This window comes from Hemiscyllium ocellatum, chromosome 1 (assembly GCF_020745735.1).
Source record: "Hemiscyllium ocellatum isolate sHemOce1 chromosome 1, sHemOce1.pat.X.cur, whole genome shotgun sequence".
NCBI lineage: Eukaryota > Metazoa > Chordata > Chondrichthyes > Orectolobiformes > Hemiscylliidae > Hemiscyllium > Hemiscyllium ocellatum.
In genome coordinates, this window is record NC_083401.1 from 115,332,306 (window position 1) to 115,355,229 (window position 22,924).

The window sequence follows — 22,924 nt, forward strand, 5'->3', positions numbered from 1 at the left end:
TTCCCAACGTCATTCTCTAATTTATTAGTGTTATCAGTGGCATCTTCCAAATTTCAACAGCAAATTCGAGAATATTTTGGTGTGGCGATGTGGGAAAATAAGTGATTCTCCAATTTACACATTGTTTTCTCTCAACAAAATAAAATCCAGAGATATATGAAAATTATAACTATTTCAGAATATGTGTTGAAGAGTTTTTGTAATTACTAAAGCTATGTTAGTAACAGATCTGATACTGTATGCAATGATCTCAATGAATCATTCTTAACACTAAATGTAAACTTAAATTTTAACAATAATTTCTCAGATAGGTTAAAAAATTTGCACTTCAGAATATAATGACTATGGAAGTAATATTCCCATTTTCAGTTACAGTGGTTTATAAAGAGAGACTCATGGTGCTCAGTATGCTATGGCAACTTTTCTCATACAATCCTCCACTCTTGACCTCATTAATTATGCAATCGGACTCTTCAGCGACCTTCAACAGGAAAGGCAGAAGTATTCACAACTGCTGGGAACTTTCAGCATTCATGCCTCTGGTGGCATATTTAAAGCCCAGCTACTAACCATATCAGATGCTGCAAGACAAGAACTGCCCATCACGATGTGATGCTTGACCATGTTAAGGCAAGAACTTATTTTCTTAATGCTCATCCACTTTTTGCTTATTTGGGAATGCTAATCTCTGTGGTATGCATTGCTCTTTGGTACAAAGGGAGAAGCAGGTGGTCACAATGTGGTGCTTGACCATTGTCAAAGAAGACATGGCCCAAATCTGCAATTCTCACTATTGCATTTATCACATCCATTGGACAGCTTTCATTTACAACATCCTACAAGGCTATTGGACCTTCTTGCATTCACTTGCTGCTCTTTACAAAAACTGCAAAGAGAGAGTCAAGACCAGTAAAGGTGGTTATGAACACAAGTTTTCTCCGTCCAATCAAGCAGTATCTGTTGAATTTTGCCAAAGAAAGCGCAAGCCTGCTCATGTGAGGAATGAGGCAACATCAACAGCCACCTAAACTCAGTTAGCTTCACTGTACCAGGCTGCACTGCTGTTCCATTATCTCCAGCTCTAACGCATCCTAAATCTGCAAAAGCTTTTTTCTGCTTAGATAACTAATTTCTTCTCTTCTTTGATACAGGCACCCGTGGTAGTTAGCAAATTTCAGCCATGAAGATACCTATGCCAGAAACCCTCAGCATAACCTTCACTTCTGAGGATGAAGTTACTGGTGACTCAGAGGATGCACCAGCAAGACATCCTGACGATATATCCATACTCCCTAGACTTGGTGCTCTTTCCTGATGAAGGGCTCAGGCCCGAAACATCGAATTTCCTGTTCCTTGGATGCTGCCTGACCTGCTGTGCTTTAACCAGCAACACATTTTCAGCTCTGATCTCCAGCATCTGCAGACCTCACTTTTTACTTGGTGCACTAGACCCACAACAACAGGCTGACCTTGCCTGAGTCCCCGGACTTTAGTAGAACAAGTGCCCAATTCACCATGGCAAATTCCCTGGATTTAATCAGCCCCTTGACTGAGTGTGTCTGTACTCCCTGATAGCACTTCCTCGAAGCCGTGCGATCGTCAGCACATCAATGCATTTACATCTGGTTCCAGAAGGACTTTGAGGACTGCATAGTGGAAAAAAAAATTAGGAGGAAGCAAAACTCCATAACCAACCATAGCCCACCTTGAGCGCACTCAGGACTGTTTCCCTTTGATTTTCAGAGATAACGATTACTTGAAGCACATGCAGTGTGTTGCTGCTTAAGTTGAAGGCACATGCCACTGTGTGACATAAACATAATCCAACAACACAATGACCACCCCTTTAACTGATCAGTTCCTCCCATAAGCTGCTTGCTTCTCCTTTTGTGCTAAAGAACAATATGAGCCACAGAGGTTGGTAGTCCCAAATAAGCATAAAGTAGATGAGCATTAAGAACATAAATTCTTGCCTTAACAAGCATCCTGTTTAAATAAGTCCTCGCATGCAACAGAGCTGGATGTCCGCAACTGAGCAATGAAGAGCTAATGTATTAAAATTCAATGCAAGCCATAGAGGCTGGCAATCCCAAGTAAGTATAAAGTGAATTCACATTAAGAAAATTAATTCTTGCCTTAACATGCATCTTGTTTAAATGCATGCGATGTATATACGTCCTTGCACGCAAAACTACCTGGCACAAGCATGCAGGTCATAGATATCCCTGAGGTCCAAAGTCAAGTGGTAAAGAGCTGAAGTGGCATGACAATTGGACTGAATTCAGCATAATTATAGTGAGGCAAGTAGCTTTCCCGTGCTGACTTGTGTGGACAAAGGGCTGAGGAAGATGTTGGCCATGGAGAGTGCAGGGACACTGTGTTGAAGACAGGGCTGGATGAAGGCAAGCAGCCACCAGGTATGTGTTTTGACTTTCATGTCAAGAATTTGTTGCATCTTGTTTTTCAGGGAAGCAGAGGATGGCTGGAAGCTGCACAGAAGTAAGGGCAAGTGGGCTAATAATGAGATGCAAGTACATGGAAATCAAGTCAACTGCTCAGTGGCAAGATCTGAAATTGCTACTTAAAGCCCAAGAGGAAGAAAGGAGCATCTTTGCTGTACAAATGATTGTGTTATCATGCAGTTAAACTACACCTTGCTACTCCGACTTATATTCTTAAGGTCTGATAATGTAAAGAATAAAAATGATTTTTTCACCCCCCCTCAATTTTGTCATTGGTTTTCAACCTCTTTAATTGTTCATGGTAAGAATAAATATGAAAACCAAATTTTAAAATTCCAGTAGTAGAGTTTCTAGAAATTATGGGAACAGTGTTCAAAATTATACTTTAAGTTTCCAGTATTAAACATTTCCATAATCACAAATGCAAAATTTTCTCTAAGTACAATTGGCTTTTTATCAATTTTTATAATACCAAATACTAATCCTTGTACAATCTTATAAATTTTGGATGTAGGTTTGCGAGCTGAGCTGGAAGGTTCATTTCCAGATGTTTCGTTACTCTACTAGGTAACAACTTCAGCAGGCCTCAGGCGAAGCAATGCTGAAAATCCCTGCTTTCTATTTATATGTTTGGGTTTCTTTGGGTTGGTGATGTCATTTCTTGTAGTGAAGTCATTTCTGTTCCTTTTCTCAGGGGGTGGTAGATGGGGTCTAACTCGATGTGTTTGTTGATAGAGTTCTGGTTAGAATGCCATGCTTCTAGGAATTCTTGTGCGTGTCTTTGTTTGGTTTGTCCTAAGATGGATGTGTTGTCCCAGTCAAAGTGGTGTCCTTCCTCATCTGTATGTGAGGATACTAGTGAGAAAGGGTCATGTCTTTTTGTGGCTAGTTGGTGTTCATGTACCCTGGTGGCTAGTTTTCTGCCTGTTTGTCCAATGTAGTGTTTGTTACAGTCCTTGCACAGCAGGATTGTGCTCATTAGGTAACCATTCTTTTTGAAAACACAATATGTGATTTTTCTCTGCTCTGCGTAGTTCCTCTATGCTGCAGTATGCGTTGAAATAATGTTTTGATGCAGCTTCGTTTGTGGGTGTTGGGATGATTTCTCAGCAACAAACCCAAACAAGCAGACAAAACACATACAGAAACCCTAGCTACTCTCCCCTACATCAAAGACATCTCAGAAATGACAGCCAACTACTCAGATCCCTTGGCATCATGGTAGCCCACAAATCCACCAACACACTAAAACAGCAGCTAATGAACTTGAAAGACCCCACACAGACAAGCAAACCTAATGTCACCTACAAAATACCGTGCAAGGACTGTAAAAAACACTACATCGGACAAACAGGCAGAAAACTAGCCACCGGGATACATGATCATCAACTAGCCACAAAAAGACATGACCCTTTCTCACTAGTATCCTCACAAACAGATGAGGAAGGACACCACTTTGACTGGGACAACACATCCATCCTAGGACAAACCAAACAAAGACACGCACAAGAATTCCTAGAAGCATGGCATTCCAATTGGAACTCTATCAACAAACACATCGAGTTTGACCCCATCTACCACTCCCTCAGAAAAGGAACAGGAAGTGACTTCACCACAGGAAATAACATCACCACCCCAAAGAATCCCAAACATATAAATAGAAAGTAGGGATTTTCAGCATTGCTTCGCCTGAGGCCCACTGAAGATGTTACCTAGTAGAGTAACGAAACATCTGGAAATGAACCTTCCAGCTCAGCGAGCAAACCTACATCCAAAACCTCAATCTGAGCTACAAATCTTCTCAAAACTCGTTAATTTTATAAATACAATGTGTTTAGTCAGGAAAAGTTAGCATTTTTACTTCTATTTGTGAAAAGCCTGATTTATAGTCACTGAAAATAACTTTAAAAATTGAACCATTTACTAGTTTCATGGATTACATTTGCATAGTTTACACTTCTTAGTCAACAAAACATTCTTTGAATAACAAAATCTTACAAAACTATACCTAGTGCCTCGAAACCTAAGAAATGTAGACAATTTAAAGCATCTTCTCTAACAATCTTGTAGTTTCAGAGTGCGAGACCATGATCAGTTTTGAGAGGAGGTCTTGATTCAGGTGAGCTAAATCTTTAGTCAGGATGAAAGATCAACAGAAAATTTATAAGTGTTTTCACATCTAACACAAATCCATTTGAAAGTCCACCTTTTTATTTGTTTTGTCAATTCGGCCTTGAATACTGCAATTTTATTAGCAGAAACAAATAGAATGTCTTACAATTGGCTTTTAAAATCTCCAAGTGAAACTGATTTTAAGGCCCTTTACAATTCTGCCAGTCTATGTCTCCCTGAAGTCACAGTTGATTTTTCTTGCTATCTTTGTGTTATCTGCAAAACATAATGGTGTCCCTACAGCCAATATTATTTATGTATTCCTTTAATAGCATTAACACAAACACTGACCCAGGAATAACCACTGTTTAAATCACATGTCAAAATAATATTTATTACCACAATTATGTTTGTAGCCCTTTAACCACATCCTATTTATGCTACCTCTCAATCTCTTTACTATCATGTACTTCAGTTTAGCAACGAGCCTTTTGTGGAGCACGTTGTAAAATGCTTTTGGAAAATGCATATACAAAACATCCACAGAATTTACTTTGTCAATAAACTACTTCTTATTTAAAGAACTCAGCTAGTTTTTTTATAAAATGGTTAGCTGGTTTATCGCATTTTGAGGAGACTTATTACATTGGCAACCTGCTAGTCTTCATCGTTAAATTTCAAACTCAACAAATTCATAAAATTGAACAACGCACCTATTATTTCCTATCTTACCACCCACAACATATTCAAATGCGCAACAATAGGGTACACTGCCTCTTGCATCATTGCTTTTTTTTCTAAATTCCTGTTAATATGATATCAATTTATTACTAAAAGAGTATACACTGAACAGAATAAACAGACTTCATAAATACTGCAAATTTGTGGACAGAGATGTAGATGAGGGATGAGATGGAAAGATAATGGCTTTTTACAAGACTTTGTGGTATAATGGTAATTTCTGCTTTTCTGAGTTTGAACAGTGGTGTGGTGTAACAAAATTGCCAGAAGAATATTTTTCAATTTTATTTTCATATTACCAAAGAGAAGTTGCTGATTTGCTCAGCAAAATGCTTGCCTTCTAGGTAAGATCTTACCTACCAGCTCAGAAAGGTCTTTTACTGGCAAAGGAATGCTGATTAAGCCCCAGCTACTGCGCAGACCAGTTGGATCACCACCATCATAATTTGGATTCCGAAGATTAATTAGCACCTGAAAAGGCCAATAACGAACTAGGGATAAAATCACAGCTTTACATATAATGTATACTCTTTTGTTGCACTTATTTTCTTCTAACAAGTGCAAAATTGACCTAACTACAATTATTCAAGTTCCTGAAGGCTCCTGAGCCTTCAAATAATGACTTATAGAAAGATTGACTGCTGCAGAAATATTTATATTTTTCTTTCTTTGCCAAATAAGAGTCATAGAGTCTTAGACTTGCCCATGCCGTCCAATTTTCACAATTTAAACGAGTCCCATTTGCCTGCATTTGGTCCCTATCTCTCCATACGTATCTCATCCATGTACCTGTCTAATATTTCTTAAATGGTAAAATTGTACTCGCTTCCACCACTACCTCTGGCAGCCCATTTTAGAGACTCACCTCCCTCTATGTGAAAAAATTGCCCCTCCACTCTCTTTTGTATCTCTTGCTGCTCATCTTTAATCTATGCCCTCTAGTTTTAAACTCCCCTACAATGGGGAAAAGTGTCAGCTATCTGCCCTATCAATGCCTCTCAAGATTTTATATAAGGACAGAATGGGAGGCAAGAGAGGAGGAGGAGTGGCATATTTGATTAGGAAAAACATTACAGCTGTACTGAGGGAGCATATTCCCGAAATACATCCAGGGAAGTTACTTGGGTTAAATTGAGAAATAAGAAAGGGACGATCACTTTATTGGGACTGTATTATAGAACCCCCCACCCCCCCACCCCCACCCCAATCACTCAGAGGGAAATTGAGAAACAAACTTGTAAGGAGATCTCAGCTATCTGTAAGAATAATAGGGTAGTTATGGTAGGGGATTTTAACTTTCCAAACATAGACTGGGACTGCCATGGTGTTAAGGGTTTAGATGGAGAGGAATTTGTTAATGTGTACAAGAAAATTTTCTGATTCAGTATGTGAATGTACCTCCAAGAGAAGGTGCAAAACTTGACCTACTCTTGGAGAAACAAGGCAGGGGAGGTGACTGAGGTGTCAGTGGGGGAGCACTTTGGGGCCAGCGACCATAATTCTATTAGTTTAAAATAGTGATGGATAAGGATAAACGAGATCTAAAAGTTGAAGTTCTAAATTGGAGAAAGCCTAATTTTGACAGTATTAAGCAAGAACTTTCAAAAGCTGATTGGGGGCAAAGGTTCGCAGGTAAAATGATGGTTAGAAAATGGGAAGCCTTCAGAAATAAGATAATGAGAATCCAGAGAAAGTATATTCCTGTTAGGGAGAAAGGAAAGGCTGGTAGATATAGGGAATGCTGGATGACTAAAGAAATTGAGGGTTGGTTAAGAAAAAGAAGGAAGCATATGTCAGGTATAGACAAGATAGATCGAGTGAATCCTTAGAAGAGTATAAAGGCACTAGGAGTACACTTAAAAGGGAAATCATGAGGGCAAAAAAGGGGACATCAGATAGTTTTGGCAAATAGGGTTAAGGAGAATCCAAAGGGTTTTTACAAATACATTAAGGACAAAAGGGTAATTAGGGAGAGAATAGGGCCCCTGAAAGATCAGCAAGGCTGCCTTTGTGTGGAGCCGTAGAAAATGGGGAGGGTTACTAAACGAGTATTTTGCAGCAGTATTTACTGTGGAAAAGGACATGGAAAATATAGAATGCAGGGAAATAGATGGTGACATCTTGAAAAATGTCCATATTACAGAGGAGAAAGTGCTGGATGTCTTGAAATGCATAAAAGTAGATAAATCCCCAGGACCTGATCAAGTGTCCCCTGGAACTCTGTGGGAAGCTAGGGAAGTGATTGCTGGGCCCCTTGCTGAGATATTTGTATCATCGATAGTCACAGGTGAGTTGGCAAAGACTGGAGGTTGACTAACATGGTGCCACTGTTTAAGAAACGTGGTAAGGACAAACCAGGGAATTATAGACCAGTGAGCATGATTTTGGTGGTGGGCAAGTTGTTGAAGGGAATCCTGAGGGACAGGATGTACATGTATTTGGAAAGACAAGGACTGATTAGGGATAGTCAATATGGCTTTGTGCGTGGGAAATCATGTCTCACAAACTTGATTCAGTTTTTTGAGGTAGAAACAAGGAGGATCAATGAGGACAGAACGATAGATGTGATCTATATGGACTTAAGGCGTTCAACAAGGTTCCCCATGGGAGACTGATTAGCAAGGTTAGATCTCATGGAATACAGGGAGAACTAGCCAATTGGATACAGAACTGGCTCAAAAGGTAGAAGACAGAGGGCGGTGGTGGAGGGTTGTTTTTCAGACTGGAGGTCTATGACCAGTGGCGTGCCACAAGCATCAGAACTGGGTCCTCTACTTTTCATCATTTACATAAATGATTTGGATGTGAGCATAAGAGGTATAGTTAGTAAGTTTGCAGATGACACCAAAATTGGAGGTGTAGTGGACAGCAAAGAAGGTTACGTCAGATTACAACGGGATCTTGATCAGATGGGTCAATGGGCTAAGGAGTAGCAGATGGAATTTAACTTAGATAAATGCAAGGTGCTGCATTTTGGGAAAGCAAATCTTAGCAGGGCTTATACACTTAACGGTAAGGTCCTAGGGAGTGTTGCTGAACAAAGAGACTTGGAGTGCAGGTTCATAGCTCCTTGAAAGTGGAGTTGCAGGTAGACAGAATAGTGAAGAAGGCATTTGGTATGCTTTCCTTTATTGGTCAGAGTATTGAGAACAAGAGTTGGGAGGTCATGTTGCGGCTGTACAGGACATTGGTTAGGCCATCATGGAACATTGCATGCAGTTCTGGTCTCCTTCGTATCGAAAAGGTGTTGCAAAACTTGAAAGGGTTCAGAAATGATTTACAAGGATGTTGCCAGGGTTGGAGGATTTGAGCTATGGGGAGAGGTTGAGTAAACTAAGGCTGTTTTGCCTAATGCTTCACAGGCTGAGGGGGTGACCTCATAGAGGTTTATAAAATTAAGGGGCATGGATAGGATAAATAAACAATTTTTTTCCCTGGGGTGGGGGAGTCCAAAACTAGAAGGCATAGATTCAGGTTGAGAGGGGAAAGATATAAAAGAGACCTAAAGAGCAACTTTTTCACGCAGAGGCTGGCACGTGTATGGAATGAGCGGCCAAAGGAAGTGATGGAGGCTAGTACAATTGTAACATTTAAAAGGCATTTGGATGGATATATGAATAGGAATGGTTTGAAGGAATATGGGCCGGGTGCTGGCAAGTGGGAGTAGATTGGGTTGGGATAGATGGTCGGCATGGACAGGTTGGACCAAGGGGTCTGTTTCTGTGCTGTACATCTCTATGACTCGAATGATTGTGAAACTGGCAACATTCACCTTTCATCCTCTGAAACTGACTTCAGGAATTAACAGATTGTTCTGGAAATCCATAAATTGAGGTCAACAGTTCCACTGCTTATCTTCTCTTACCACATCAAGTATTTGTGCCAAAACAAAAACTGGGGAGGACCCAAGGCAATTTGGTGTGAAAAAGAGAGAACACCTACGCACTCCACCCCGCCTCAACAGTTAAAATATTTGTAGACAGATCCTCTACAGTGGAAGATAGGCACCGAAAGATACGATCTGGTGCATACATGTATGTATGGAGAACCACAGAGGCTAACCCCTAACAGAGTTAGTGCTAAAGCTCCCCAATAGACCGAGCGCTCAGGCCGTCAAGCTAGCAGCTGTACCCTATGTAATCAGCCACAGTGAAAAATGTCCCTCATCAGCAGACATATATTCAGACAGCATATTCAACAGATTTCCTGCCACTATGGGAAGCTATTGGATTCATCTCAGCAGACAGGAAACCATTACCATCTGTACCCCTACTCAAATTTATTCTCCAAACTGCTCAAGATCACGAATAAGACAGTATTAAGGTTAGAGCTCACCAATGAACTTCCCCAACAGAGAACACCATGTCACATGAATCGACTAAGCAGGAGAACCATTGCAGCTCCCATTCTGGAACAAATAGATGTTGTTGCTATGTGAGCCAAAACAAGATCAAAGAACTGGTATAGGCTCAGAGCAATGATGCCAACTTAAAACCAGTATGGGAGGGAACAATCCCTGTCTCACATAGCAAGTGGGAGGACAAGTTAAATATTGAGGACAAACTTGTTCTTAAAGATGGACAGTACATGGTCCTGGTCCAGCACTGAAGCCGAATCAAATGGGTTCCAAGTCTTCAAGGTGGAAAATGTCGGCATTATCCAATAGGGAGTGAGTATGATTAGAATATGACGGCACCCTTCTGTACACTGTTGAGAATGAGGGAAGACTCATAGGCACCACTCTGTGTAAATGACTGCAGAAAGTATTAGCAATTCTATGCCCCTATCCCATACATTCAAGTGAACATGTTTTGTGGGGGTTTTGGACAAATGCCATTTTAAGTTATCCTGTACAGATCTAGTTAAAAAAATCACACAACACCAGGTTACAGTCCAACAGATTTACTTGGAAGCACTGGCGTTCGGAGCGCTGATCCTTCATCAGGTGCTTGTGGAGAATAAGATCGTAAGGCACAGAATTTATAGCAAATGTTTACAGTGTGATGTAACTGAAATTATATATCGAAAAAGACCTGGATTGTTTGTTAAGTCTTTCAGCTTTTAGAATGACCATGTTGGTTTCAGTTCTTTCATATGTAAACCGCAAATCTTTATTTTAAAAGCTACATTCTCAAGTGAACTTTAACAATTGGTGTCATATCAGCTCAGATAATGTATTGAAGATGTGAGTTTCCCTGAGAGGCTGTCTGTGTCACATACCACACAACCTTATCACGATAAATGCTGCAAGACACGTCAGAATGTTGACATGGATACCACTGTTACGCGTGGGGACACCTCCCACCATGTACATGGCAGGTACTCATGTGACTCAGCCAATGTTGTCAATCTCATACGCTGCAAGCAAGGATGCCCTGAGGCATGGTACATTGGCGAAATCAAGCAGAGGGCTATGGCAATGGATGAATGGATGCCATACAACAATCAACAGACAGGAGTGTTCCCTCCCAGTCAGAGAACACTTCAGCAGTCCTGGTCATTCGACTCAGACCTTCAGGTGACTGTCCTCCAAGGTGGACTTCAGGACAGGCAACAATGAAAAGTGGCCGAGCAAAGGCTGATAGCCAAGTTCGGTACTCATAAGAATGGACACACACACACACACACACACACACACACACACACACCCTCCACCACACCCACATAAATTTGTGAGGTGAATTGGTACTTGCAGAAAAATATCTTACTTTGCTCAAAAACTGCATGAATCCATGTAAGATTCTGTAAGTCTGCTTTTTAGATTAGAATCGGTCTGACCATTGTGGTATAGATAGCCTCACAGGGAAACTCACACCTTCAATACATTATCTGGGCTGACATGACAACAATTGTTAAAGTTCACTTGAGAATTTAAATTTTTTTAAGAAGTTTTGCAATTTACGTATGAAAGAACTGAAACAATATGGTCATTCTAAAAGATGAGAGATCTAACAAACAATCCAGGTCTTTTTCAATATATAATTTCAGTTACATCACACTGTAAACATTTGTTACAAATTCTGTGCCTTACAATCTTATTCTCCACAACCACCTGATGAAGGAGCAGCGCTCCGAAAGCTAGTACTTCCAAATAAATCTGTTAGACTATAATCTGGTGTTGTGTGATTTTTAACTTTGTACACACCAGTCCAATACTGGTGTCTCCAAATCATGTACAGATCTAGAGAGCTTAAACACAGGCATCACTCAGGCAGCTTAGAGTGGGGAGGGAGAATACTGCATCACAATATCTCTAAAGCACTACCAGTACCGGACCTTCACATACAGTCATAGAGATGTATGGCACAGAAATAGACCCTTTTGTCCAACTCATCCATGCCGACCAGATATCCTAACCTAATCTAGTCCGATTTGTCAGCACTTGGCCCATATCCCTCTAAACCCTTCCTATTCATATACCTGTCCAGATGCTTTATAAGTGTTGCAATTGTACCAGCCTCCACTACTTCCTCTGACAATTCATTCCATACACACACCACCCTCTATGTGAAAACGTTGCCCTTTAGTGCCCTTTTAATTTTTCCCCTCTCACCCTAAACCTACGCTCTCTGGTTCTGTACTCCCCCACTCCAAGAAAAAGATCTTGTCTCATGATTTTATAAACCTCCGTAAGGTCACCCCTCAGTTTCTGATGCTCCTGGGAAAATAGCATATTTTCTACATATTCAACACCACAGTTGGCTAACAATTTTCACAAGGATATATCAAAATGCATATAACAAAATTGCAATCCTGATAGCAAGGTTTGTTTACTTTCAGTGCTTCATGCCTATGTTATTTTCTAAGATTTTAGAGTAAAATATCAAAAAAGCTATGATGCAGAAATTAAAGATATCACACTCGAAATAACGGTCCATGATTATGATTTTTAAAATTGCAGATAGTCGTCAGATCAGATAGGAAAGCTTACCTCTAGAAAATCTTTAGGGGCATAGACTGGTCGGAAATGGCTCAAATCTAGAAAAATATGATGCACAAGAATTTTGATCCAGTATTTCTCTAGGTAGCAAAGAAAACAGCAGCCACTGACAATGTCCTGTCACAGCTAATCAATTAATTGGAGAAAGTTAAAGCATCAGAACACTCCTCTAAATAAGAGATAAGAGTATGAATAATTCACTTAAAGAGCAGTTTTTAAATTTTTTCCTGCTGCTATGGCCATCTTTGTATAATTGCTCTATAAGCAACTTTGATAGTTTGTTTGTATACAACATACAACACTTAAAGAGATTAATTCCATTTGCATCACCCATATAGAACTTAACACATACTTGTGGCATCTTGTGGCAAATGTAATGAATTTGTTCCAAATCCAAAGATATTGTCCTAATCGCTGGGATGGAAATCAATTCTGAAACATTTTTTTCTTTATTTTTGTCAGTTTTTACCTGAAAGGATATCAGTACTGGGTGAATGGAACATTTTACACTTGAGGTGCATAGTGTCAGCTTCAAGCCCAGGACAGATACAGCATGGTTAGATACAGAAGGAAACTCCAGCCACTTTGATAAAATAAAAAATGCCTTACACTCAACCTTCGAAAAAAAATCCTTATCCATATCATTATATTTTTCATACCAATCAATGGAACCACACTGGATACAACTTTGCACTGCCAGTTATGTTAGACTGGTTCTGAATGTATACTTGTAGATGAATACTAATTTTTCCACTGGGCATTCCCAAAATTCAACATTTTGCAACATATTTAAAATGTCAAGAGATCAATGAAAATTAAAATTCAAAGTAAATCATGTAAAATGTATCCATTGAGCAGAAGTAGATAAAATAGAAATAGATAAAAATATCTAGACACATTTGTCAATTTGGAACATAGCAGAATGTCAGGTGACACAGTCTCTATGTCACAACAAGTCTTTAAATACTGCATGTCATTCAAATATTTATTACTGTATACCTGGCTCATCAGTCCCCATCTCATTCCATTTGTTTAAAAGCTCCTTCTGTTCATCTGCTGACCTCTGTACAAAGGAAGGACATGTAATGAATAAGCTATTATTCAAATGCTTCAATCTTTGTTTTGGTAAACAATTTATTTTAAAGACTAAAACAATCTAGTTTTTCTGCACCTTTTTTGCTAAAGGAATACACAGCTCTGCACACATGCTGTTTAAACTTTTCAGAACACGTTTTTCCCAGTTCACCTGCAAAACAGTGTATTAAGACTTCAGAAGACATGCTCATGAACATTATAGAGCAAAACTTGCATACAAAGATACTACACTCAGCTTTATGAAGCCCTATAAATGTTGTTTTTTTTAAATGCATTACTGCCAGTGTTCTACATCTTTACGCATTTATTTTGTCTTAATTGATTACAGATAATACAAAAGTACCTTTTGCATTAAAAGCAAATCTACGATGTCTGACGTCATGCAACTTCAGGAAAAAAAACAAAAGCTATACATATAGTATGATTCTATTTTTAATAAGAATAGTGGCTGAACTGAAACAAAAACAGAATTTGCTGAGAAAATTCAGCAGGTCTGGCAGCATCTATGGAGAGGAAGCAGAGTTAAAGTTTTGGATACAGTGATCTTTCTTCAGAACCAGTTGTAACCAGGAAAAGTTGGTATATGTGCTGAAGTTGGGTAGGGGGAAGGGAAGGAGTAAACTGTGGATAGAGATGAAGCCCAGAGAAAGATAACAACAGTTGGTCAAAGAAATAGGTAAAGATCAGCCTGAGGGAATCAGCAGTGCTTACTGGGACCAGTAGTAGCAAAGAATTAAATGGTTCAGGTGGCAGCCCATGCGATGATAAAACCCGATGCATAGAGGTTGGTGATAAGGACATGGGAGAAGGTGCTCAGGTCCTAAAATTATTGAATTCAATTTTGAGTTCCAAAGGCTGCACAGTACCAAGTGGAAAATGAGTTGCTGTTCTTCCGTCTGCTGAGCTTCACTGAAAAACTGCAGCAAGCCTCAGATGGAGATGTTAGCCAGGGTACATAGTGATAAATTGAAATGGCACACAACAGAAAGCTCAGGATCATTTTTGTGGGAGAACGTAGGAATTCTGCAAAGTGATAGCCAAGTCTGCACCTTGTCTCCTCAGTGTAGAGGAAACCACACTGTAATCTTCTGTATTCACTGCTGACAATGAGAGACATGCAGAAAAGTCACTGCTTCACCTGGAAGATGTGCTCGGGGTCTTGGATAGTGAGGAGGGAGGAAGTAAACAGGCAAGTGTTATGCCTTGTGCAATGACATGGGAAGGTATCATGGGAGAGTGGGGAGATGTTGGGAGTGGAAAAGGAGTGGACCAGAGACTGTCCATAGTGAGCAGTCCCTGTGGAAGGCTGGTAAGGGAAGGGTCTATTGGTAGCATACCATTGTATGTAACAGAAACGGTGGCTAATGATTCTTTGGACGTGGAAGTTGGTGAATCCTATTGCTGTTGTGGGAGAGAAGAGAAATGTCCATACCTAAAGTGCAGGAGATAGGCTGAACACAGCTGAGGGCCCTGTCAACAATGGTGGTGGCAAATTATCAGTTGAGGAAGAAGATGGGCATTTCAGAGGCCAGATTTTAGAAGCTGGCATTATTGGATCAGACGAAACTGGGAGAATGGAATAGAGTCTTTATAGGAAGCAGGGTATGAGAATGTAACATCAAGGTAACTGTGGGAGTCTGTGGGTTTGTAGTGGAAATTGTCCATTTTCAAAAGTGAGAGAGTTCCAGAGGTTACCATAGAAACACAATCCACATTTGAAGTTATGAACAGGACATTCGTTCACTGGACATAACAGTGAGGCAAAGATATTAAAGAATGTAAGTTAAAGGCGGACATGAATAGTTAAGTTTCAGATTAGCCATGATCTCACTGCATAATGGAACAAACTCAAGGGCTAAATGGTCTACACCTACACTATGTTGCTAAGTATATTACAGTATCAAGTACAAAAATAAGAAAGTAAAGGCAATATCAGAGGTGACGTAGTTCAGTTCTGTGGAGAAACTGGGATTGTTATCCGTAGAACATAGACAGCTCTTGTGAAACCTAAGAGTAATATTCAAATTTATGAGGGGACTTTATACACCAAATAAGCAGAAACTACTTTCTTGGACAAGTCAATCAGTAACTGGAGGTCACAGATTAAAGCTATTGACAGAAGAATGAGGTGAAATATGCTCCCAAAGGGTTGTTAAGATCTGGAAGAAAAATATTAAAGTTTGGTGCAATCGTGTTCTCCAAAACCTTTACAAGTTCATTGGAAATGGACTTGTACAGGACTTATTTTCACATTTAAAGGGAAAAATGCTGTGACATAGGGTAAAATTGGACATCATTTTAAAATTATTTCCTGGGATGTGAGAATCGCTGGCTCGATCAGCATTATTCCTATTCCTAGCTGCTCTAACAAAGTGGTGGTGAGCCACTTTCTTCAACTGTTGCAGTCCATGTATTGAAGGTACACCTACATTGTTGTTAGGAAGGAAATTTCAGATTTTAACCCAGCAACAGTGAAGCAACAAAGAAAAAGGTCCAACTTAGGGTGGTGGGTGGTTTGAATGAGAGTTTCCAGGTGGTGATGTTCCCATGCATCTGCTGCCCTTCTTCTTCTAGGTGATACAGGTTACATGCTTGGAAAGGGTTATTAAAGGAGTGGGGAGTTACTGTAATGCATATTGTTGGTGGCATACACTGTTGGTGTTGTGCATCAATATTGAATGTGGTGGCATCAATCAGTCATTTACATTAATGTGCTGGGCTAGTCCTTTATTGAGCATAGGATTGAGAATGTTGGTGGAACCTTTGTCTCCACTTAGTGTTTAGTTATCCACTAGCATTCATGGCTGTGGCAGAACTTGGATCCATCCCGTCAACCACGGGATGCTTAGCTCCATCTACTGCATGTTGCTTTTGATCTTTGGCACACAAGTAGTCCTATATGTAGCTTCACCAAGTTGACACCTCATTTTTAGCTACGCCAGTGTTGCTCCTGGCACACCTTCCTGCACTCCTCATTGAGCCAGAGTTGATTGCCAGCTTTATAGTAATGAAGTGGCAGATATTCTGCATCAAGAAATTACAGATTGTGGTTGAATATTTCTTCTTTTTCTGATGGCCTGCACTGCATTATGGATGTTCACTTTTGAATTGCTAGATCTGTTCAAACTCCATCCTATATAGCAGGTAGTACTGCCACAAAGTTGACATCGGCAGAACAGGCAAATTACCTCCATCTAAACCATGGAACCCGTGCAGTGCAGATTGAGGCTATTCGGCCCATTGAGTCTGCACCAACCCTCCGAACAGCATCTCACCCTATCCTCAGAAACCGGCACTTACTGTGGTTCCCCAAGCTAGCCTGCATGTCCCTGGATGCTATGGGGCACTTTAGCATGATCGATCCATCCAGCTTGACCAGTTCAACGTCTCACCCAACACTGCATCAATGCCTCAGTATCAGAGTTGATTTTTGTGCTCAAGTCCTGGAAGGTAACTGAAACCCAAACCTAACAGAAAGCTTTGCTACCAATGTGCCATAGCTGACCCCTCAGAGACATTATATGGCATACAGAAAGCACACACAACACGGAATATGCTTCAGGTACAATCTTCGAACTGTGGGAGGAAACTGTAGCACCCACATTAGACCAAGGAGAATGTGCAAACCACACAGACAGTTGTCCAACACTTGAATTGAACCTGGCGCTGTGAAGCAGCAATGCTAAACACTGTGCTGCCCCTAAAGCTGTAAAATTCTTTGATTCTAAACTAGATCTGAATTATTCTTATTTTTGATTCATATATTTCTCAAAATGGGCTTTCAATTATCTTCTTCTCTGCCTTCAGCAGTATCAAGCTTGGTACTTTCTTGAGTAATAAACTTTTATTTAAATGTTATCAACTTAGAGAAAAGGTCACAAGAAGAAAACCTTTCTTTATAACAAACTACACTAAATTTATGGGGAATAAATATATTTTCTCATATGTTGAATTTCAGTCCATTGCAATACTGTATAACAATGCAGAAGTGCAGATCTTTAAATGTACTATAGTGAAAAGGATGTTCAGGTAGACCATCATAGAAGGCATGTTTTCTTGAAAGTATGCCAATATCTAAATGAGTAGCTTAGAAAATGCTCACAATTTCAAAGACCCAAACCCAATTAATTTCTGCAGTACAGCAAAACCCAAAACATAGCTGTAACATTACGCCAATTGTACTCAACTACCTTGTCTCTACCAACCTGTGCACGTCTCAAGTACATCAAACTCTCCTTCGTGTGCTCAGGTGGAGCAGCTGGATGACCAGGGTGGGGTAGGCTGCACAAGAAAAACATTTATAATTAGAACCAGAATCAGTCTCATTGATTAAAGCAATACAACAAAACAACTACTGAAAGCCTCAGAAATTATAAACAAAATTAAAATTTTAAAATGTTAACTGGAGACAACTCTGAAGAACATTACTACAAGTTCACGTATTATTATAATGTCACCCTATGCTACACCATATTTAATCCCACTAGTCAGCATATTGCAAAATTCCCATTTTGGTCAACCAGTCAGTGTCTCTAAACATCTAAGTTGAAGAAAGCAGCAATGAATAAAACAAAAAACACTGTTCTGGCTTGATTCTTTGTGATTCGTTCAACTGTTACATTGTCAGCTGCACTGAAATTACACTGTGCCTAAGTTTAACAAAGAAAATAACTTAAGTGGACTGAAAAATTAATGAAAAGTGAAAATTCAAATTATTGTAAATTATTTCTCAAACTGTTTCAGCATTAGGGTGTAAGTGAACAAAATTTGCAAAGAATAGTCAATGGTAAAAAATATCATATCGAGAAAAATGGTATAATTAAAAAAAACACAAAAGGTCAAAACTAATAATGGAAACTCGCCTAACTCTATTCTTCAAATGGTCTCAAATCCTCGATACACCACAGGAATAATGTCTGTACTGACTCTGGGAAACTACATACTTAGGATGCACATCAAATTATAACCATGATGTTGCAGATGGGTGATGCTGAATACATTCTTCTGTACCTATATTTCAAAGCCTAATAAGCTGCACCATTACACTAGCTTGTTTCGACTGAAGGTTGTATCCATCTTCTAATTCCAACTTTATGCTGCTACATAGTATAATAGGATGATTGAATCAGATTATGTATGAAGTTACATGAAAAATAGAGATCCATCAGAGTAAGTAATCTTTCTTTTTCATAACTTTCCCACAGTGTAGGAGCAGAACCTACAAAAATAAAATTTGTGTGCTGGATATGATAACCTGTAACACCAATTACCAGAACAGATGTGCCAAATCTCTTGCGATAATCTGCTCTAAAGAGTAATGCTAGGTAAATACATTATGATATTTCCATAACTCAATGTTTCAGTCTGTCCTTCATGAGGATGATTATTTTGCCATCTACTCTCCAATTAGAGGAAGAACTTCACCAATCGATCCAGATAACTAAAGTTCCTCATGCTTGGAAGCATTTTCATTTATCTTTTCTGCACCCTCTTTAAAGTCTGAACATCTGCCTAAATGCAGTGCCCAGAATTGCAGCCAAGTCTTCCCATTAAGGTTTGTCATAACTGCCTTGCTTTTGTACTCTGTCTCTACTCATAAAGTTTAGGATACCGTGTACCTCTTGATCGATTCATCATCTTGCCATGCCACATTCAATGATTTCTGCACCTATACCTCCTAGAACTCTTGCTTTTCATATCACTTTAGAATTTCACCTCTTATTTTGTATTACCTTTCCTGGTTCTTCCTACAAAAGTGTATCACTTCACACTTCACTGCATTAAATTCCATCTGTTATGTATTGGCCAACATTGATAGATCTATGTCCTCTTGTCCATCACTATCCTCCTCTCAGTTCAGAACATTACCAAGTTCTGTGTCATTTGCAACTGAGATTAACTAATCAATTGCGGAAACACTTCAACTTCTTGAGGAAAATCATTGGCAATATGGCACAATTAATTATGACTTTGTTTTGTATATATCACTTGCTGTTTGTGCAAATTAGTATTAGGCTCTATGCAACATACCACAAGATACTTAATCCAGAATTGCTTCGACTTGTAATGTGACAAAAAACAATTAATTTTCATTATTATGTAAAATTAGTACTCTTCAAAATTCCAAATGCTTCTATAATTTTTGAATTGCAGGTTCTTTTTCCAGTTTAACATCACTGAGGAACAACTCAACCATATGCCAAGGGACTTAATAAAGGGTCGGATTTCCCATGAGTTTCAGTTCTCAAATGCTTTAATAAGGTGCAGTGTCGAACTAAAGGGGAGGGTGAAATTTCAATATTTCATGTCCAGGTGAATTTCATACATTTTCCAGTATTTCACTCAAAGGTAGTATTTTGAAAACTTTGGACCAACTTCCATTCATTCTTTTGAGACTGGACAATAAGACTACACTGCAAATTCAAAATTAAACTTACAAATTATAAATTTAAAGTGTAATTTTATTCAAAATTTCTTTGTAAAATACTCAAAGCATTAAATAAGAAAGGGAGGGAAAGCTTACATAAACAATGCTTTACCACAATTGCTACAGAAATGTAAGTCTTTATAACACCTACACATTCAGCTCACGGTAGACAGCATTCTGCAACTTCTTTTCCCAACCTGCAAAACAAGCATAAGGTGATGATAAACAACATCTAAATTACTTCTAAAAATAACAAGATTTTCATTCCTATCTTCAAATGGATAGTAATACACAGTAGATCTAGGTAAGATTTACTAGGGTGTTTCTAAGATTTAAGGCTTTAATTATAACCAGGAACTGAAATAAATCAACTTTCTTAAAAGAGGACATTTGAGAATTTTAAAGCTGATACAGGTTATACCTCCCTAATCCAGCATTCTCTGGTCCAGCAACTTCTGCGGTCTGGAAGTGCAAGACCTCCTGTTTGCCAAAGAGCCCATAGTACATTCATTTTTCTGAGGTATATCTATTTTACAGTTTGGCAAGGAAGATTTCTGGACAATGCTTTCAAGATATTAGAAGAGGGGTCAGAGTAGAAAAAGGAACAGCCTAAAAACTTCCATGTTGACCCTGCCACATGACCTCTCATAGTCCAGAAAAATCTCCAGTCTGGCAAAGACCCAGTCTGCTGGATATCAACAGTTACGATTGCAGGTGATACTAATACCTGACAAGTCAAATTCCAGTGTGAAGTGGTTTGATAGACAAGATTTAAAAGCTAAACTGCCCTTCTGCTACTAAGGTTCTTTTCTTCTGAACTCAACTTGCTTTTGCCTCCAGGCCTCCCCTTCTCTAGTAATAAAAACTTCAGTCAAGAGAAACAACAATTATCGGTCAGTCTAGATCAACAGCCTCCCCAGTTAATGCAGGAGTTGGGCCATTTCCCATTTGGTCACAGGTGGTCAGGTGGTTAGTCTAGAAAATTTGAGGATGGCTCTATTTTCATTCTAAGAATTGCCATTCGGTCCTGGCAGTTAAACAAAATTATTCCAAGAGCAAATTATTGCAGAAGCTGGAATCTGAACTAAAAGCAAAAATGCTGGGATCACAGCAGGTCAGGCAGCATCCATGGGGAGAAAGCAAGCTAACACTAGGTCTAGTCTTCAGCTGCAATTAAGAGTCGTCTAGACTCAGAACATTAGTTTGCTTTCTCTCCATGGATGCTGCCTAGCCCGCTGTGATCTCTAGCATTTTTTGCTTTCAGTCAAAATTAGTCCAGGCCTTGCTGATCACTCAATCATTGCCATCTGGGAGAAAGTGGGCCAGGGTCAGTGAGGTAATCATGCAAAGTCTATTCAGCGAGTGCAACATGTTCAGTCAGGGATTTAGGTCATACATGATCCATGAGTGGACTTCAGATCATGCATGGCATTCGCATTGTTTCAGCAACTCAAATTGAGGGATTATTCTGATTGCATTCAGTGGCTGAAGGAATTGTCACAATCACAGGGTGCAATTGTAGATACCAGGGTGGGACCTGGCAGGATATGACTGTCTCAAAGGGAAGGTCATGTCAAGTCATGGACAGTCCAGTTTAGATGGGGGGGGGGGGGAAGGGGGGGGAAGTGCAGGGCCAGTACAGCATCGCCAATTCAATTGTCCAGGGTAAAATGGTCTGGTAAATGGGTCCAACTTAAATAAGGAGAGGGTGAAGGGGCTGAAACAAGCATAAGTCTAAACTTGACCATATTAATCCCAAATTTAACTATGCAAGGTTTCAATATTGATAAAGCAGCACCCAAATTGAGAGGAATAAGTTACATTTTTGAAAGGGGGTGGAGTTCAGGGCTGAAATGTCAGGCCTCCTAAGTATCTACTCCAGTGATCATGAGTTTGGTGATTACACAACATGGCATTGCATTCTACACCTTATAAATAGTAACGGTCTTGGGAGGTTTAACAGCAAATGGAACAAATACATGAATGCAAAAAATAAGAGGATGAGGAGGACATTTGTCTTCTCAAGCCTTCTCACCATTCAATAGGATCATTGCTGATGTTCCCCAGACCTCAACTACTCTTTCATGCCAGCTCCTCATAACCTTTAATACTTCAAAAATCTACCTCCTCCCAACATTGTTCCAGTGATCTAGACTCCACAAGTCATTACAGTAGAGAATACCAGTGATTCACCATTCTGACAGAAGAAGTCACAGAATAAGGGGGCATTCATTTAAAAATATGTCCCCTAATTCAAGATTCCCTCACTAGTGGAAACATCTTCTCAATATCTACCAAGATATTGGATCTTATGAACACCCAAACTCTGTCCTCACTATATTATGGTATTATACAACGCAACATCTTCCCATTTGCACCTGTAAGACGATTCACATCTCAAGAGACCAAGATGAAATCAGGTCCAAGCAACTGATTTTATACTACGAGAAAACATTTTACAGATGCTTGACAAATTCTGAAAAATTGTCTCAAAAATCTAAATGACTGAGCAGGACCAGAATATGACACAAAAAATATTTTTAACTGAAAAACGCAACATTGCTGCAGTTCCAGGAGACTGAGAACTACTGTAGTTAAGAAGGGAGGATACATTTAAGTAAATTTTGAAACACCATTCAGACTATCTCAGCTTACTGAGACTTCAAATAAAATGACAGTACTATGCCAGCAGCATAGCTGATCACAATCTATAACAACATTGTTTCTTATTATTATAACAAACAGCAGTTAAATTCTACATACAACTTTCAAATCATCAGGTGTGGAAAGAAACCACCACTTGAATGAATCCTTCTCAAACTCACACAAATATTACAAACTACCTGGTGCACAGTATCCTTATCAATATCATTAAGTATAGCCTTTTATGCAGTAAAATATGTGTTACAGACCAGGAACTGATGGTACTGATAAATCAAAAATGTAGGTTAGCAAGCAATTTAATTTTCTGAAGAAATAACGTAGTATCTTAATTTCTTCACATTAAGCAAATAAGTTAGGCATAAGGTTCCAGGATGATTAAGGTAATAACTCCTACAGGAAGGTCATAAGTTCAATCAGAAGGTCAAGTAATGGCAACAGAAATATAAGTAGTAAAATTATTTATGTTGTATATATAAAACCTTT

At 39.3% G+C, this 22,924-nt stretch overlaps 1 protein-coding gene across 6 annotated transcripts in view; it reads right to left on the reverse strand.

Annotated features, from left to right (window-relative positions):
• Window positions 1–22,924, reverse strand: part of tbc1d19 (TBC1 domain family, member 19) — a 109,052-nt gene that overhangs the window by 74,620 nt on the left and 11,508 nt on the right. For 4 of the 6 annotated variants that reach the window (XM_060831353.1, XM_060831327.1, XM_060831310.1 and 1 more), the window contains exons 3-8: window positions 19,929–19,974; window positions 17,556–17,631; window positions 13,427–13,501; window positions 13,255–13,318; window positions 12,247–12,293; window positions 5,676–5,786 (exon numbers count right to left, since the gene is read on the reverse strand). In XM_060831353.1, coding sequence (XP_060687336.1) covers window positions 5,676–5,786; window positions 12,247–12,293; window positions 13,255–13,318; window positions 13,427–13,501; window positions 17,556–17,631; window positions 19,929–19,974 — 419 coding nt within the window. The remainder of the gene's footprint in view (window positions 1–5,675; window positions 5,787–12,246; window positions 12,294–13,254; window positions 13,319–13,426; window positions 13,502–17,555; window positions 17,632–19,928; window positions 19,975–22,924) is intronic. The other 2 variants (XM_060831318.1, XM_060831336.1) reach the window with 2 other exon arrangements.